Genomic DNA, 18,216 nt, shown 5'->3' with positions numbered 1-18,216 from the left:
TTACAAGGTGGAACAGGTTAACGTTGTTTTTTGTATACAGTCTGTAAAATGAACTGAAAATATTAAATGTAGTTTATCAGAAGGTAAATTAATGTGTCATGGCTCATACCATGTTCCTAAATTCTGTTATAACTGACCAGCTCAAGTTTTCTCATGCTACTTGTGTGTTATATTGTGGCATGAGAAAACTTAATAAATGTGAAAGCGCAATAAAAATACGTTGTCACTAAAATCAATTAATAATCGTGATAAATAATCGAGATCTCAATATTGATCAAAATAATCGGGATTATCATTTTGGCCATAATCCTGCAGCCAACACCAGTTAAAGACTCCTTCAAGGATTTCTGAAACATCTTCCATGCTTAGTGGTTGTAAGCATCGCCGCTTATTAGCTCTAGTAATCTTCTGAATAAGAAGTTCCTTGTGCCAGAACCGCTTCCAGCTGCTTGACGTTCATGCATTTGCTATGGCTTTCATTGGAAAAAGTATTCTCGTTGCCAGTCCTTTTGAAATCCCCCTTTCTAACTGTTAAGTTTGCACTTTTTGTCTGTAGTCATGACTAAATATTATTCAGTAAATTCATTTGCAGGTGTAGTGCAAGGCTCTTGTAATTTAACTAACACGGCCTGCTGGCACTGGTTGATGAAAAGAAAAAGTGCAACGTGTTGGCAGGTGCTCCACCTATCGAACATTTCTAAGAGAGAAACCACGAGCCAATTAACATCTGTCTGTGAGCTGCATTTGGACTTGGGGCTGGACACCCTTGATTTAGGCTTATTCCTGATGTTTGCATGCAGGATTTCTCCTAAAATAGGTGACTGGGTACCACAACTCTTTATTTATTTATTTATTTATTTATTTCTATCTGCCATTTGCTCCCTGCCTTTTTTATTTTATTTATATAAATATAAACACTTTTTCCTCAGTAGGTGAGATCTTAATCTCGAAGCTAGGTATTATCCTCGGGCAAACCTTGTAACCACATATGCCCAAAGACGTTTGATTGACAACCGTCAACCACCAGAGACATTTTCAGAAGTATGTCTATCCTAATGTGTTTATACCCTAACATCTCTTGGTGTGTGTGCATTGCAGCGAAGTGCCAGTCAGACACCAGAGCAGTTATACTACAACATGGATCCACCCTACAGACTCAGTCCTGTGTCTACAGATAGCAAACCCACCTTAGGTATGCTACACTCTCCTGCCCTTTCTCCACATACTCTCAACCACACGGATGCCAATAATACAGAGCTATTAGTTGACCGAGTGTCAGATGAAATGAGTCTAAATATGAAAATTATTCGGATTATCTATGATTTTATAAATGTAATCTCACCTATTTTTATGTATTAGGGGACAAGCCCAGAGCTGATTTTGCTCTCCATAAATCTTCGTCTCCCGGACCTTCAGAATCTTCCACAGAAAGAAGCGAAACCCCAACCCCTCCTACATCAGACTCTTCATCTCACACAAAACCTGGAATGCCCTCTAGTTTGCCTCTTCCTCTCAGCACCTGCAATTCGACAGTTGCCGGCGAAATGGAAGAGCTGTCTACAATTTCCCCTGTTGTCGCTCGATCCCCCATCCCCGTGGAAGAAGAAACTCTTCCAGAAGCTGCCCCCAGCCCCACGGCCTCCTCCCCTTCTCCAGGAAAAGCTGTTAACGGTCTATCAGAGTCACCTCCACCTTCCCCGAGCTGTGAGCAGGAGCTCCAGGTACAAGAAGTTCCCTTGACCAGCATTCCGTCCTCACCTTTGGCTCAAAATGAAGCACCGGTTTCGGTAGAGGTGATCCAGGCAGAGCTCCCTGCCCCTGTGAGCCAAATTTCAATCAGCCCAACCACCTTAATACCTTCCAGTACCATGTGTCCTTTAGCGCCACCCCCTGGCCTGCCTCTATTAATTCAGCCTCCCAGCAGTGACCTGCACGAACAAGGCAAGGCCCGTGGTGCTAATGATGTCAACCTCAAAGCCGAAACGACAGCACAGAGCTCTGATGGTTTAGCAGAAACACACAATCCGACTAATTCCAGAAAAATAACTGCAACAGGTACGACCCGTTTCTGTATTAGTTTGTATCCTGGCTGGCACTTTTTCTGCAGTACTGTGGTTGAATATGAAGAGAGTGAGGTTATTTATGCCAAAGCACCACCCATGCCACTTCTATACCTCCGTGGCTGTGCTGTGGTGTTTCTGGGCTGTTTTTCTAGAGTGTATAATGCAGTATAATTACTAACTCTTATAATTTGCTTCTGTTTTAGCACAAGCTGCTTCTGTTGCACCAAAGGACTGCGCAAAAACAATTGAAGAGAATTCAGCTGTGGATCCTTTACACAAGGAAAACGAGGTGTGTAGGTGGTGGTGTTCCACTCTAATCAGTAAGGACATAGAAACTGTTGTTATAGGTTTACAAGTTCAGATATTCTTTGACACCTCTGCCTCAGATCTGCCCCCGATAAGTATTTAAAAGTGGACTGAATAAGTTTAATTACCAATTAAATTCTACTTAATCACCACAAAAACTTGTGTGGGCTTGTCCAATAGCAGAATTAATGAGCGGCATAACTTTTACAGAGCTAAATCTGGACGTCTCGGGCAACTGATAGTGTTGATGGATAGGCAGGTAGCGATTTCTCAATTCTGATTTGTAAATTTAAATGAACTGACAGCATACACTTCTGTTAAAGCCCCACCCACCTGATAACCCAGTGCCCTCCTTTGTTTTGCATTGAACATTTTTCACAGGTGCTATAGCCAATAGTAGGAAAGCTAATCGTGACAAGAAGTATATTATATTACTCTAATATATTAAGGTCCCCTCAATGTCTCCCATTTGAAAGCTCTTCTTTTCTTTAATCATTTAGGAGGAGTCCGCCACCGATGGCTCGGCTGGAGAAGAGATCTGTAGACCGGCCCCGGAGATGAGAAATGGCTTCTCTCCAGCTCCGGCTTGCTTTCCAGAGGAGAACGGAGAGACCGAAACGGAGCTGCTGAAAAACGGAGACGGCCACGTGTTTGAAACTGAGCACATGGGTGACGCGGTCACTCCGGAGGAGGCGAATGGCTCGACAGGGCCTTTATTAGCCATACAGGAAGGTAAAGATACGACAAACACTCCACTTAGGATAGTTCGGGTAGTCCCAGTTGTTGGTTTTGACATAAAAATTGGCTTGTTGTTTTAATATTAAACAGTCCGTACAGGATTTCACTGAGTTTTGTTGGTGATGATTGCGGCCAAAGAGGTTCGATTTGAATCGAAGAGGGCTTTGGCGGAATGTGCGTCGTAATGATGTCACGTGACGCTTCTTGGCCCAAATCTGCGGCAATTTTGAAAAATCACAAGCTCCTCCAAGTATTGCAGAGCTTGTTTGATTTGTGTTCATTTCTGCAATGGCGAAATCGCAGTTTTGCTGTCTCGATCTGTTTCAGCGCTCATGCAGCCCGATGGGAAAAGACAGTATGACCGAGACTTCCTGCTGGGCTTCCAGTTCATGCCAGCATGTGTGCAGAAGCCTGAAGGCTTACCTCAAATCACAGATGTCGTTCTGGATAAGGTGAGTGCTTGACGAAATCTAGACGTTCTCTACAATGTCTCGGCTGAAGCGCTGAATCGTTTTGGGCTCGTATTAGTCACTCTATCGAAGTCTTATTGTTAGGTTTTGAAATCCGTCACGTCGTTGTTTTTAATTTTACCAACCTGCTTATAACCCATAGGCACTAGGTGTAGCTTCTCTTGACTCTTCCTCGAGCTCAGTTAGAGTAAAAAGTGACCAAGAGTCCCCACTGACATAAGAAATAATAATTTACACTTTTAGTATAGAACAACAGCAGTGGTTTCTGGTGCTGTTCTTTTTCTTTTCTTTATTTATAATCTGTTAAAGCACCGTTTCATTTGCTTGTGTGTTGTCTGGCATTTTATGAAAAACGTGCTTGTTTTGCGTTTATGCATCCTATTTCAACATTGCGATGTACAAGGTCCCTCATTTTCCTGCAGGCTGCAAAATGAGCCTGCAGCGAACGAACTACCGTTCATGTCCGTCTCCACTGGGCACACTCGGTTCAGAACCCTCGGACATCCTGTTTCCATTAAGGTTACGTCACGCTTGGCTGTGATTTGTGAACTTGGGCGAAACACAGGATGCAGAATAAACACACTGCTTATGTGTAATATATGATCTCACATGCTAGTCTACTCTCTTTTGAGTCGAGGCACAGCAGTCGGACGTAGTGAAGTGTCAGTTTGGGTTCATTCGGTCACCTGCTAGAATTTGTTTGTTTGTTTCAGTGTTATTTGCGTTTCTATGTTTAGATGTCGCTTTGCATGTGTGGCGGCTCCTGACCGTACTGCTGTTGCGTTTGGTAAGAACGTATTGCTACATCTACAAGGTGCTGTGCTAAGACTTGTAGATCGATGTTCTTTGACGATACTTCCAGCTTCCAGAACAGTTCTGGTGAATATGTGCATTAAACTCGAATAGGTGTCCGGTGTCTTGTGATGGTGTATAAGGATCAGATTCTGGTGGGATTGCTGTACTTGGCACGGTGTGGTGTAGAATGCTCACTGTACCCCCTGCTGGTAAAGACATGGTGTCACATGGTCTCGTTTCAGATTAACCAAACCAAGTTACCAATAAGGCCAGTGGACTCACGGGTGCTGTCCAGAGGGCCTGACTTCACCCCAGCGTTTGCTGACTTTAGCAGGCAGTTACTAGGAGGACGGGGAGCACCGGTGAGTGATGCAAGCATTTTATTTATTTATTTATTTATTTAATCTCCAGTACACACACACACACACACAGCCCATGTTACTACATGATGTCTATGTCTCAATAAATATTCTATTGATTCATGTTACTCAAGTACACTTATGCTCTTTGCTGTCCTCCCTCATCGTTAGCTCCTCAGCTTGCCTGTCTGGCGGCCCCAGCCTCGCAAGATCATCATGAATGTTTCCGTGATTCATGAGGTGCAGCTGCAAAAGGCTGAGAATGCTTGGAAGCCCGGCATGAAGAGAGAATCGCTCCCAGAGGACCTGGAAACTCAGAAAACACAGGTAGACACACCCGATAAACTACTTGTCATTCAGTACTAGAACTGAAATAAGTTCAAAGTTCAAAATCTAAACATACAGCTAATGTAGACATCCTCCATGTTTTCTTTCTGGTGAACTGGGAGAACACTACTGTGTTAAATTTATTATTTTTTCTCTTTCCTTCCTAAAAACAAAAAGCCAAAATGGGGTTTCCCTCGGTACTTCAAAGGTTTTCGTGGTTTGTTTTGTCTTCCTAAGGAGCGAGTGCTTTGTTTTGCCTGTCAATGTTGTTTTTTGTTTGATTTCAGTGATGTTTTGTTTTCACGTCTCTGTTGCAGGATCTGTTCCGGAAGGTGCGCAGCATCTTGAATAAACTGACGCCCCAGATGTTCTCGCAGCTGATGAAGCAGGTGACGGACCTCACCATAAACACGGAGGAGAGGCTTAAAGGAGTCATCGACCTGGTGTTTGAGAAGGCCATCGACGAGCCCAGTTTCTCTGTAGCCTATGCCAACATGTGCCACTGCCTGGCGACAGTACGATCTTCATGACAGCATGATCCATTCCTTTCTTTTCCGTTACCGATGTCATTTTTGTGTCCGGCATCTAGAAGGGAAGGTTGTAAATTGTGTTTTGATGTGCCTGCAGCTGAAGGTGCCGATGGCGGATAAACCTGGCACGACTGTTAACTTCCGGAAGTTGCTGCTGAACCGCTGTCAGAAAGAATTCGAAAGGGACAAAATGGACGATGCTGTGTTCGAGAGGAAGCAGAAGGAGCTCGACAGTGCAACATCAGTATGTGTCTTATCGTTAGTTAATATCATGTCCTTTTTTTTTTTTTTTATTTGTTTGTTCGTTTTTTTTTGGGGGGGGGGGGGGCATGTCTGATCTTTAGGCGTTTTACTACACTTTTAAAGGGGTCAGATCATAATTTGGTTTTTTGTTTTTTTTAAATGTTCATGATTTTGTTTATTGGGTGTAATAAAATAGATTAACATGCTTTAATGTTTAAAAAACAAAACAAAAAAACCGCATCGTCACATGTGTACTGTACATCATTGCAGTACGTCTATTCCCATGCTGCCTGGAACGCTCCGATTTATCCAAAGCCCCTCCTTTCGAAAAGCCCAGAGTGCTCTGACTGGTCAGCTGACCTGTCGCATTGTGATTGGTCAAAAAAACTCATGCGTATGTCTGAAATTTGCTTCAGCCTCCAAAGCTTCTAAAACAATTCTATGCAACATTCAACTTAATTTTATTTGCATAGTACTTTTTACAATGGACATTGTGTCTCAAAGCAGCGTTACAGAAACGTATAAACACAGGATAGAGATTTTAAGCGTGTGAATTTATCCCAATTGTGCGAGGCGATGGTGATGAGGGAAAAACTCCCTAATATGATATGAGGAAGAAACCTTGAGGGGAACCGGACTCAGAAGGGAACCCGTCCTCATCTGGGTCACACCGGATAGTGTGAAAGTAAGAATGTCGTCAGTTTTGCCGTATCGCTTCGAACCCCGAGTCAGATTCTGAAACCGCGGATGATCTAGCAGATCAAGCGCAAGCGAGTTTGCGCAAACCTCTTGAGCAGGACGTTTTCAACAAAAAGTTGGGGGGTTTTTTATTTTGTAACTCTCTTACCTTTCAGAGATGACGTTCTTCTGCGTTGTTAAGTGCAAAACTATGCCGTGTGCGTAGGTACTTCACCGAAGCCTCGCCGCCTTTCTCCACGGACGCCTTTGGGTTGCGTTACGCTAATGGTTCATGCTGTTACGTAGACGTTCGCGGATGTAACATCTGGATTTCGAACAACGCGTTTTGGGCAGGTCTGGAGCAGTGTTCCGTTAGATAGAATAAATCCCTTTGTGGGAGACTGAGCTTTTGTAACTTTTGCAGATCTTACACATGCAATTAAACCGATTCATTACACACCCAAATAAAAGGAAAACTTTAATCATGATATGACTCCTTTTTAATACTCCTTACTACGTGTACTCCGGACATGTACTGTGAATTGTGGGTAAGTACACTTAACCTAGGTTCACGTTAACAGGTAGCTAATCACTCGTGTCGCTTGTAGTTGTGTGTGTGTGTGTGTGTGTGTGTAGTAGGGCTGCAACAAACGATTATTTGTGAGTTTCACTGACGACCATTTTCATAATCGATGATTATTGATTTTAACATGTAGGTAACAATACTGCTGTCCTTTGTGGACGTGCACTGTCCAGTATTTTTGAATGAATTAATCTTTTGATGAGGACTTATCGAATGAGAACTTGTCGTAATTCCATATAGCTTTTAAAGATAACTGCGATGGTAAACAAAGCAAGCTATACTAGCTATGTATGCTCAGTAGAGCCACCAACGATCACTGCTGCTTCATTCTCAGCTTTATTTTTCTTCCTCCTGTCTTTGTACACATATACTGAGAGGTGGGGTATGAATGGGTTAGGGGTTTTTCTTCCATTTTTCCATGTCGAACGGTAAAGTGGAACTAATTGCAGATAGGAACTAAAGTTTTGAGTGAAGAAACCTCAGACCACACGCACCGTAAGATTAGTCTGAGGAAACATTCAAGCCAGTCCTCTTGGATCGTCGCTTTAAGATAATCTCAGTTGAAATGTCACGTTCTTGCGCCGTGCTCGGTGTGGCACACGAACATGGAAAATGAACGATTGCCTCTGGCTTTGTTTACACCTGGTCAAGTCATGTTTCATGCCCCAGGCTTGTTTCCTGATTAGATTGTCACCACACACATTTACACTTGTAGTAGTTGGCCAGAATGAAATCAGACTTCCTGTTTCTTCATTTCTGGTTCGACACTGCAGTGAAAATAAATGTTTTTCAGTTTCTTTAGACTCCGAATAAGGTAGCAGTCTTATTTGTTTGTCTTATGATGTATTGGTTGTCCTCTGTGGCTCAGAGAGATGCGTGTGTTTACATTTGAACATGTAGCCAAAAGGTTTTTGCAATCCTCCTGCAGTGTGTTGATGAAATTGCATTTAACTATATTTTGAATTATCCTTGGGTGCATTTTATGTGGATAATTCCTATCTGGATATAATGTAGACACACATGTGTAAAAAAATAATAATAATTAAATAAATTGACCACATGTGAACAGGGTCTGAGAGACTCCCTTTCCCTCTTTTTTTTTTTTTTCTTTTTCTTTTCAATCGACTCTTATATTTTCTTCATACACTTCACGTCTATTATTTATTCTCCCAGACCATTGAGAAGGACCGCCTGCAGGAGGAGCTGGAGGAGGCGAAGGACAAAGCGAGACGGCGCTCCACTGGCAACATCAAGTTCATCGGTGAGCTGTTTAAGCTGCGCATGCTAACAGAGGCCATCATGCACGACTGTGTGGTGAAGCTGCTGAAGAACCATGATGACGAGAGCCTCGAGTGTCTCTGCAGGCTTCTCACTACCATCGGCAAGGACCTGGACTTCGAGAAGGCCAAGGTAACGCTTCGGTGCTTTATAACGGTCAGAAACGTGCAGTTAACGTGACAAGCTAAGGTTTATTTTGTCTGCTTGAAGAGAAGGGGGGGGAAAAGAGGCTGGGGAGGGAAATACTTTTGCTGTATAAAAGGAATAAAAGACCTGCTGTTGTTCGAGAGTACTTGCAGGTGTGTGTTGGAGCACTACCTGCTGGAATCTTTGTACTAACACACTGACAGTACCTTTAGTGCTAGAGCAGCAGTTTAAAAATGTGCTCTAACCAGCATCATTTAATTCTTTCATTTTCATTTAATTTGACCCTTTCTCCTCTATATATACCCTTAGGGTGGTAGTTATTGGGCATAATTGGTGGGATGAGTGTGGATAAGGGTTTGTTTGTATGGAGCAAGGGAGCTGACAAAAGTATTTGAATATGAATTTTGTATATTTGAATTGCATGAAATGAAATACATTTTCCTGTCGTATTAATACATTTTACATTTTATCTGTTTTTTTTTTTTTTCCTTTGTTTTGAACTTGCTGGGTTAACACTAAGATTTCAGATTTTAAAAAAATTGAGTATCCCAAATACAAATGTCAAAAATGATAATTTTATGCGAATTAAGGTGAATCATCTGGGATCCCAAGGGGAAACAGCATTTAGCCAGCATTTAGCCAATCACAGTCGCCTGCCACGATTGCTTTGTGACTGTGGAATGGAGTGGAAAAACATAACTGGTGCATCTAAAGCTTTGCTTCTTCTCAAATGGCTAATTTTATACAGTGATGTTAAGCATGCGATGCATAGTACATGTCCCGTGTAACTGTTTTTAATCAGGAAATATTCTAGCTAGTTAGGCTACTCTAATCGTTAGCAGCTAACGGGCTAAACTCCAGTAATGGAAGGCTGCAGTAGTGCAGAGTTCAGCTTTCTACCTCATTTAACACACCACTTAGCAAATTGCGTGGCCGTCCAGGCCCGTGTTTGACACCCCTGGGCTAAAATCAGAGTCTGTATGGTGTGTTAATATACTAGAACAACTAAATTTGGGCATATACTAAGTGTTTAACATCACAAATAGCTCATTTTCTACAGTGAAGAACATAAACGCTTTCGATGTGCTTACCTTCCCTAGTTTTTTTTATTTATTCGACTCCACAGCTATTCATCCCCTTCACGGGCGTGGCACAGGCTGTGATTGGTTAAGGGTTAAGTGCCGAGTTTGACCACACTGAAAGTGTTTAATTTTCCCTGGGAAGATGGGGGTGGGGTAAAGACTTGTGTATTTGAGTATTTTCCAGCAGTGACCATGTGTAAGATTATACCCCTCAAACAAGATGTTTCCCAGATGAGAGAGAGTTTGTTTCATTTCCTATGATTAGCTGAGCTTGGCTGTCGCTGTATTTGCTCCTGCCTTTATGGCAATAGTCAGTCTCAGCCTCAATACCTGGCTCAGGGAAGTCGGTGTTTATGGACCATTTGTTCTTTAGGGTTTTCTTTTTAAGAAGTGATATGGGTTTTATTTATTTGCAGATATGTTCAGTTGTTTGTGTATTTATTTAAAGGAATTGAACTTCTAAGTAAGAAATCCTCTGCGGCCAAACGATGCTCTATATCGCAATGAGAGAAAATCAGATACAGTACGGACGAGCGAGTGGTTTGTGGCTTTTTGTTTGTATGTTGTAAAGAAACTACTCGTGGTAGTTTGTGGTAGTCGTTTGTGTGTGAGAAATGATTGAAGTCAACCCAGTCAGTGTTTTTGATTAGCCTGTGCTCTGTGTCCTTGAATAGCCTCGCATGGACCAGTATTTCAACCAGATGGAGAAAATTGTCAAAGAGCGCAAGACATCATCCCGAATCCGCTTCATGGTACAAGATGTGATCGACCTGAGATTGGTGTGTGTTTGTTAGTGTGTTTATGTTCATTTGCTTGTCATGTTCATATGCCTCATTTTTGTGAATGGGTATAACTTGATGAAATGCCTGTATCTCTGTGCTTTTAGCATAATTGGGTGTCGCGCAGGGCTGATCAGGGCCCCAAAACCATCGAGCAGATCCATAAAGAGGCCCGGATTGAGGAACAGGAAGAGCAGAGGAAGGTCCACCAGCAGCTATTGTCCAAGGATAAAAGGAGGCCAGGTCAGCAGCAGCATCACGCTTTAATAAAATGGTTTGAGGACAGGCTTATGTTACACGGCTTTAGTTCATGGACATAAAAACAATGTAAAGTAAACTTACTGTACATGTTTGTTTGGTTTTTTTTTTTCAACCTATGACCTCATTACGTTAAAGTTTGTATTAGGTTGATAACAGCCTGGTTGAGGAATATAATGGCACGACCGAGTCAGTAAATTAGTTCATTATATACTTCTTTATTTACTTATCCCGTGTTTGTCTTCGGATGAAATGAGAAACGAAGATATTTGGAGCTAGTATTCATTTCCTGTGCATGTGTTTTGCTTTACTTAAGCCTCACACAGACTTCACCAGGGAAAGATAAAGCTACAACAGCAGGCATGCCAGGTTCTATTGTGTGCGTGTGTGTGTGTGAGAATGAGGTTATAAAGCAGTAGTTTTAAATGTCATCATGGTGTTTACAGAACCGAGGGATCAGCGTGGTCCGAGAGAAGAGACTTGGAGCACTGTACCGATGACCAAGAACAGCAGGACCATAGACCCTACAAAAATCCCCAAGATCTCCAAGGTCTGTTCGTTATGTACCCGCTCATCTCATGTATGCAGCACCAGTTCAGAGCAGCCCTGTAGTATATTTCACTTATCCTTCCAACCATCTGAAAAGAAATGGATAACATGAACGATTAAGTTAGGAATAAAACACGATACATTGGTGCGATTCAAAGAACTGGAGCCACAGACCAATTTAAATATTGGTTTTGCCACGGGCGGATGAGGACTAGCTCCCAGAAATTGCTTATTCTGTGATCGGTCACTCCAGCAGAGTCATTAAAGGTGTACGGACACCTGGGACCCAGCGCTCCTGAAAGTGGTTGATGCATGAGTCAACGCCGAGCAGTCCGCTGTGACTGGAAAGACTTTATAACTGAAATCTGTTTATTCGTATTTACAATCGTCATACAATATTGTGATCAAATGAACACCGCATCCTCAGTCAGCCCTTGCTGGAAACATTTGTCTGCTGATTTAATTCCTTGATTTAATAAATAAATAAATAAATAAAACGTTTGAGACGACTCTAAAGCACTTTTTCCCCATTCTTCACTTCAAGACCTGCATTTTACTCTGAGAGGTCTTATTCATATCAGCTGTGAAGTTTTCCCATTATCAGATCACTTAAGTGAATGGAAACACTCTTATCAAAGTATTGAAGAAAGAAAGAAAAAATGGTATTTTTGATTAGTATGTATTTAAATGCATTTTTGATGAAGGTAAAATGTAATGATCTGGGTGTATGTAGTGGTATGAAGCAAACTGCTGTTCTCTGAATTGACCTCAGGATTAGATAAATGAAAGTTCACTACGTAAACACAAGTTACTCAGTGACGTATTTATCCGTTTCTGTTTTTCGCTTTCAGTCTCAGTTTGATGATAAGATCCAGCTGGGGCCCAGGGCTCAGCTCAGTTGGGTGAAGGGCAGCAGTGGAGGAGCCAAAGCCAGCAATTCTGGTGGGTATCTACCTACTTTAGAGACACATGGGGTTTTTTTGTTAAAATGCGAGAGTTTAATTTGTGTTTTTGACTGCCTGATTCATCCTTCCTTGTGTGGGTTCTTGCAGAGTCACACTCGGGTAGCAGTACTCTGAACCGCTACTCGGCTCTGCAGTCGTCCACGTTGCCCCCGGCCCAAACCCCCGACCCAGACTCCAGACGCCCTCTAGTGAGGTAATAACTCTCCCAAACTCACCAGTTGTGTTACAGTACGCAAGATAGTTATGTACGGTTTGCTATTTAAATTGTTACACAACCTGTTGATACCTAGTTCACGTCTTATCTTGAGTCTTAGGGACCTTTTGGATCTTTTTAGCGCTCTTTCAAAACGGATGCTTTTGGTTTGGTTTCCCACTGCACATAATTGAACAAACGAGAGAGTCGACTTCTTGTCCGTAAAATCTCTGACCTTGCCATCAAACAAAATATTCGTCTAATACCTAGTACTGAAATGTATAAAGAGAATCTTCTTCTCATTTTGCCGTATGGACATTGCCAGGTGATTAACAGGACTTCTTTTCCATGTACCTGAAGGTTACCTACCACACAGTGACTTTTTAACTTTGAGCGGTTAGAGTGCATTGAGTCATATGGGTGCTAGGATTGTTAACATATGGCTTGGTAATATATATTTAATAGATACTAGTTTTGTTAGAAGCTAGCAGACAGTGGAGGCTTTCATTAGTTGCCTCTTTGCCAGAAATTGACTGGCTTGAGATGTTAGGTCATCCGATTCATTATTCTTAACTGGGTCTCTGAAAAAAGACAACTTTTGTGTCCTTTCTGACTCCGTACTCGGCCAGCTGGCACACGCATAGCCCAGTTAACCTCTCTGCACTTTTCTTACTTACAGTAATTGAGCCTTACTGTGGTTTCTCTTGTCTTGTTTATCATGTTTTTAAAAATAGCTCAGCGTTTTGTTTTGGGTTTTTTTTTTTGTTTTGTTTTTTTCTTTCCGCCTGTCTGCGTCATTCTCAGTCGAGGCAGCTGTGGTCGGGAGCGAAGTGAGAAGCCTCAGAGTTCAGGCCCCTCAAGGCTCCTCAATCGCAGCAGCAGCAATAAGGAGCTGGTGGAGAGTGTGGCTGCAGAGGAGCCCTGCCGAGAGACACAAGCCGCACCCCGCAAAACGAGCGTCCCCGAGGACAGAAGCAGCACGGACCACAGCCAGTCCCGGGATCCATGTGAGATAGCATACACTCTCTTCTGCTCAGGCATGCGCACGCACATTTCTTATCTATTTAAGCACGTACTATCTCTCAAAGACACTTCAGCGGTCATGAATTCTTCAGGTTGTGGTGTCTACTTCATCACATCCACTTTGCACCAACCAAATATATTAAAGGCACTAAACTGTACCTCTCATCAAACCCACCCCCTGACATTTCTTCAGATTAATTACTACACTGCTGCAGTTATTTGAAACAAACGATTTATTGCACACGCAAATCCACAAAGACTCCGACCATAGAATGTACAGTACTGTGCAAAAGTCTTAAGCACCCTATTTGTTAGTAGATATTTTGTTATACGTGTTTGTTTTACGAGTTTTGCATTTATTGAGTCAGGGGGGAAAAAATGTTACAGAAAATGTGTGGGTATGTCAGTAAAGAAAGCAACATATAACACCACTGTTCATACAAAAAAACATGAGGAAAGCTGCTGGGTTTTGAAGAAGAAGAAAAAGAAGTCAATGTGACAAAGTCTCCAGAAGAACTGTGCAGATTTTCCAAGATGCTCAGTAAACCCTAGTGCAGGGGGTTTACATCCATCAAAATGACTTCCACAGATTAAATACACACACAAACAGCAGCTTAAAACAGTAAAACCTTTATCACGGCTTGTCCGAGACCAGCCATAAGAAATATTTACATTACAAATTCAGGACTCGGATTATATTTCAGATATCTCAGATGAGGAAATGGGTCAAATCGATCCATAAAATAATAGGAGGGTTAAAGCAAAGTATTAACGTTGTTTAGTTTATTACAGTTTACTGCTCTTTATAGTGGTGTTTTTGTTTTTTTTTAATGTAACTTCATTATTTTTGAAGGTATCTTTGCTCTACAGCATTGCTTTGGATGTGCAAGACTTTTGCACCATACTATATATAAATTAGACAACGTGACTATGAAGCTATTAGTATTAACGATTTCACATTCCACAGTGCTTTTTAAGCCTTAGTTTTCTTCCTTCAAGTTTAGGGTGAACATTATCATTTGGTTATCATGGGATTTGATGATGTGCTTGACATGCATCTGCAGAATTACTGGCAGCCTTGGTAAAGATGGGTTTAAAAAAAAATGGTTATGAAACAGATCCTCCACCATACATAACATAACTGTGAGGATAAGGTTCTTTTCTGTATAACCGTCTTTCTTTTTACGCCAGACACCCCTTTCTCTGTCTTTTTGTATGAACGTTTTTAGAAGAGAAGAAATACACAAACCAAAAACATCACATATTGTAACACGTAATTTTGTCTCGCTTTCCATTAACAGTAAAAAAAGAAAGCTCAGCGAGCGCGGTTCCAGTAAAGCCTGCCCTGTCCGAGGAGGAGATGGAGAGGAAGTCTAAATCCATCATTGATGAGTTCCTGCACATTAACGACTACAAGGTTTGTTTGGTTATTTTTCCTGCACTTTTACTCTGGTCTGAAGCATCTTTTGCCTTTTTTTTTCTTTCTTATAAAGCTTAGAATTATTGTATTAGTTTTAGTATTTATGATGATGGTTAAGTATCATAATTTAAGCATAAATAAGCATTATTTTCTACTAGTTTATACCACAGCAAGGTCGAGTTCTCAAATCAGAAGGTATGTATTGATTTTCTAATAGTAAACTTTTTTTTAATGTGTTTAACAAAGAAAATGTATAAGTATTGTTGTGGTATGGTGTTCTCTTTGGAGACATTTAAGGAGGGAATCTCAGGGGTCAGCACTTTGTAAGTGTCAGTAAGTTTCCTGACAGAAGGAGTCTTCAGGAGAGAGGAGTTTGTGCTTTCTGGATTCTTTGTAGCATGACGAGCTGTGTTTTTTGGTTTTTTTTTGGGGGGGGGGGGTTGTTTGTTTTGGTTTTTGCGCTATTAACCTCGAGAGAGAAAAAGATATGCTGGTGAGCAAACAACTGTTTGTATTTTCTATAATATACACTCACAGAGCACTTTACTAGGAACACTATACTAATACTGGGTAGGGCCTCCCTTTGCTCTCAAAACAGCCTCAGTTCTTCATGGCATGGACGTTAGAAACATTCCTTTTGACATTCTCGTCCATGTTGACATGATTGCCTCTAGGGATGTCACAAGAACCAATACTTCGGTACCAACATTGTTAAAAGGTGACGGTACTTGTTTTTCTGCAGTAGGTTAGGTACCGTTGGTAATGAAGGTACCAAGGTTGCAATTCTTCCGGAACTGAAGGGGGCAGCAAATACGTGCAAGTGTTTTTAGTCGGTCCACAAGTGGTGAACAACAACTACAAGCACACGGGAAAAACTACAGAAATGGCGACAAGTTTAGCTCCGCCCCGACTCGTTGAGAGGAAAAGAGAGGAAAGCTCGTTGAGAGGAAAGGTAGCGTTGGTGCAACCGCTGCTATCGTTCATTTCAAGCAAAGCAAGGAAACGCCTGGAATTTGGCGAAGCACCTGAAAGACGGTCCTATATTATGTTTGTTTGAGACAGCTGGCATTGTGGCCGTGAAACCAGCTAACGTTATGCTCCATGTAATGTTAGCGTTATTTGTTAAAGCTGCTAACGCATTGCAATGTTATAAACTACCTCCGAATGGGCACCATGCATCGCCATTCAGCCCGTGTCCTGTCCGCTAAATGTAGCCTAACGTCACTAATAATTATTCACATGTTCATGCTTTTAATAAATCTTTCTGGCCTGACACCGTATCAGTGAATTTAAACTAATGCTTGCTTTCAGAGTATAAGCTGTGTTTGTGTGCACATGCGCATGCGTGCGTTTAGGAGTGCACCTTAGCACTTGTTATTAGCACTTAGCAATGTTTTATTAGTCATTGTCAGACAGTGTTTGATAACTAAAATCTCTCTCTCTTTTTGCCAGTATTCGTCAGAGGAGGATATTCTCTAGGAGTATATTTTATTTAAAAAAAAAAAAAAAAAAAAAGTTTTTATTTATTTTTTTTTTTAAACCACACCTTGGTATCGAGTATCGTGACATCCCTAATTGCATCACACAATTCCTGCAGATTTTTCAGGTGCACTTTCACGCTGTGAATCTCCTGTTTCATTCAGAGACGGTGAAACAGAAGTGGATGATCGCAGCACCAGCCAGATAGGTCGAGAACGTAAATTCCAACGAAGTCACTTGGTGACATGAGCTGAGCAGAGGTGATCTAAGCCACTGCAGCCCAGCACTCCACCTCTTTCGCGGTTCTCGCTTTTGGATTAGGTCGAACATAAATTTTTTTTCCATCACATCGTCAAGTGCAGCTTTCTCTGAGTAGTGAAAATTCGTCCTCCCAAGTTGTGGTGATACGTTTGGCACTGCGCTGTCTGACTGGAAAACTTGTCTGTTTTCCGGATTGCTCGCCATCGGTAAATACAGGCTTTTTCCTTAGCATCGCGGCTACGAGCCGCTTGCTGTGGAGCGTGTTGTTTTCCTTCGGGATTTTCTCTGCGCGGTGTGCCGCTTACCTCACAGTTCTATTCCAAGGCATATTGCCCACTTTGGCTAGTTAGCCAGTTGTGTTAACCTGCTGTCTCGCGCTATATACTGTGGTGTTCTTGTGCCTGCCGGTCCTAACTGCGGGTGTTGTTTGACTTTTTTTTTATTCAAAGCTCGTGTGCTCTCCTCTCTTCTCCTCGCGGTTCATCCGGGGGTTTGGAGTATTTAATTGGATTATTTTTTTTTACTGGCTCTCCTTGTGGTTGTACCCAGAGGCTTTCCACTTTAGTGTCAGTGGTTTTCAGCTCCATTTCTACTGGCTATCCCTTGAATTGTAAGCTCTGCCCTAACGAGCTTCTTCCCGATGATGAGCATGATCTCTGTCCATCATGCCTGCGTGTTCAGCATCTGAAGGAAGCACTTGCGGACCCATGTCCGCATTGTAGTTTGCTCCCGGTGTCTGAGAGACGGCCGCATTTGGCTGGGCTGGACCACAACCGGGACGCTAAGACTTTGGAATCAAGTTTGGGTTTGAGTCAAATAGCTCAGAAATGCCGTGCCTTAGCAGCTACTGGCCTTCCCTCAGCTAAAAGAAGATCTAGCTCTATGGGAAATCATTTGGCAGGACATCTGTTATCAAAGAAGGTGGTTGGCCTTTTTTCAGACATTGCAGAGCTGAAGTGTCTCTTGCAGGCCCTCCAACCAACAGACTCAGTTCCTGCTTCTACTATGGCTCCCATTGGGGACACTTGTTCGCACTCTTCTTGCGAGGAGACTACATGTGCTTCTGAAACACATTTTCAGGACCATCTCCTCACTGATGTCGCTGGGCTTCGGGACAAGCCGATAGGGTCCACGTTAGTCGGTGGCTCTGATAATTGCTCTCTCCACTCATCGGGGACGGCCCCACCTCAGATGGATGACACATTGGAGGTGTTTCGGATGGCGGTGGCTCGCCTTTGCCTGGATGAATGCCCTGCACACCCTGTTCAGTCCAGTGTGTCTTTGCACAGGCCTTCACCTAATGACTCATTTACTATCTGCATGTAACGACTTTTATTACGGAATTCTCAAATGCCCTCAAAGGGCCAGTGATGGCCAAGAGGCGTTCCAAGACCGCTCACACCTTAGCTTCCATGGCAGAAGTGGAATCCATCGGGATGCGGAATGTACCCGAGGTTGAACAGCCGGTCGCCATATTGGTGGTGTCACCGGACGAGGCACTACCCCGGAACGTCCGATGTCCTAGCACTCGATGTGGCCGCACAGATTCCCTTCTGAAGAAAGCATAGGAGTCAGTTACCTATGTTGCTCGAGCTGAGAACACCATCTGCCAGTATATTTTTGGCTGCTTCTAACTCTTTGGGATCTGTAAAAGTGGGATCTCTCTGTTCCACAATTTCTGCAGACAGCC

General features: G+C 42.5%; 1 protein-coding gene across 4 annotated transcripts in view; it reads left to right on the top strand.

Annotated features, from left to right (window-relative positions):
- eif4g3a (eukaryotic translation initiation factor 4 gamma, 3a) overlaps positions 1 to 18,216 on the top strand; it is a 67,920-nt gene that overhangs the window by 39,818 nt on the left and 9,886 nt on the right. For all 4 annotated transcript variants that reach the window (XM_053653283.1, XM_053653282.1, XM_053653281.1 and 1 more), the window contains exons 10-26: positions 1,099 to 1,192; positions 1,360 to 2,055; positions 2,267 to 2,352; positions 2,870 to 3,101; positions 3,435 to 3,559; positions 4,615 to 4,734; positions 4,903 to 5,058; positions 5,376 to 5,573; positions 5,686 to 5,832; positions 8,266 to 8,502; positions 10,274 to 10,378; positions 10,486 to 10,621; positions 11,083 to 11,186; positions 12,037 to 12,127; positions 12,238 to 12,343; positions 13,148 to 13,350; positions 14,668 to 14,783. In XM_053653283.1, coding sequence (XP_053509258.1) covers positions 1,099 to 1,192; positions 1,360 to 2,055; positions 2,267 to 2,352; positions 2,870 to 3,101; positions 3,435 to 3,559; positions 4,615 to 4,734; positions 4,903 to 5,058; positions 5,376 to 5,573; positions 5,686 to 5,832; positions 8,266 to 8,502; positions 10,274 to 10,378; positions 10,486 to 10,621; positions 11,083 to 11,186; positions 12,037 to 12,127; positions 12,238 to 12,343; positions 13,148 to 13,350; positions 14,668 to 14,783 — 2,952 coding nt within the window. The remainder of the gene's footprint in view (positions 1 to 1,098; positions 1,193 to 1,359; positions 2,056 to 2,266; positions 2,353 to 2,869; positions 3,102 to 3,434; positions 3,560 to 4,614; positions 4,735 to 4,902; positions 5,059 to 5,375; positions 5,574 to 5,685; positions 5,833 to 8,265; positions 8,503 to 10,273; positions 10,379 to 10,485; positions 10,622 to 11,082; positions 11,187 to 12,036; positions 12,128 to 12,237; positions 12,344 to 13,147; positions 13,351 to 14,667; positions 14,784 to 18,216) is intronic.

Source organism: Ictalurus furcatus, chromosome 21, assembly GCF_023375685.1.
Source record: "Ictalurus furcatus strain D&B chromosome 21, Billie_1.0, whole genome shotgun sequence".
NCBI lineage: Eukaryota > Metazoa > Chordata > Actinopteri > Siluriformes > Ictaluridae > Ictalurus > Ictalurus furcatus.
This window is presented reverse-complemented; position numbering and strand designations above follow the sequence as displayed.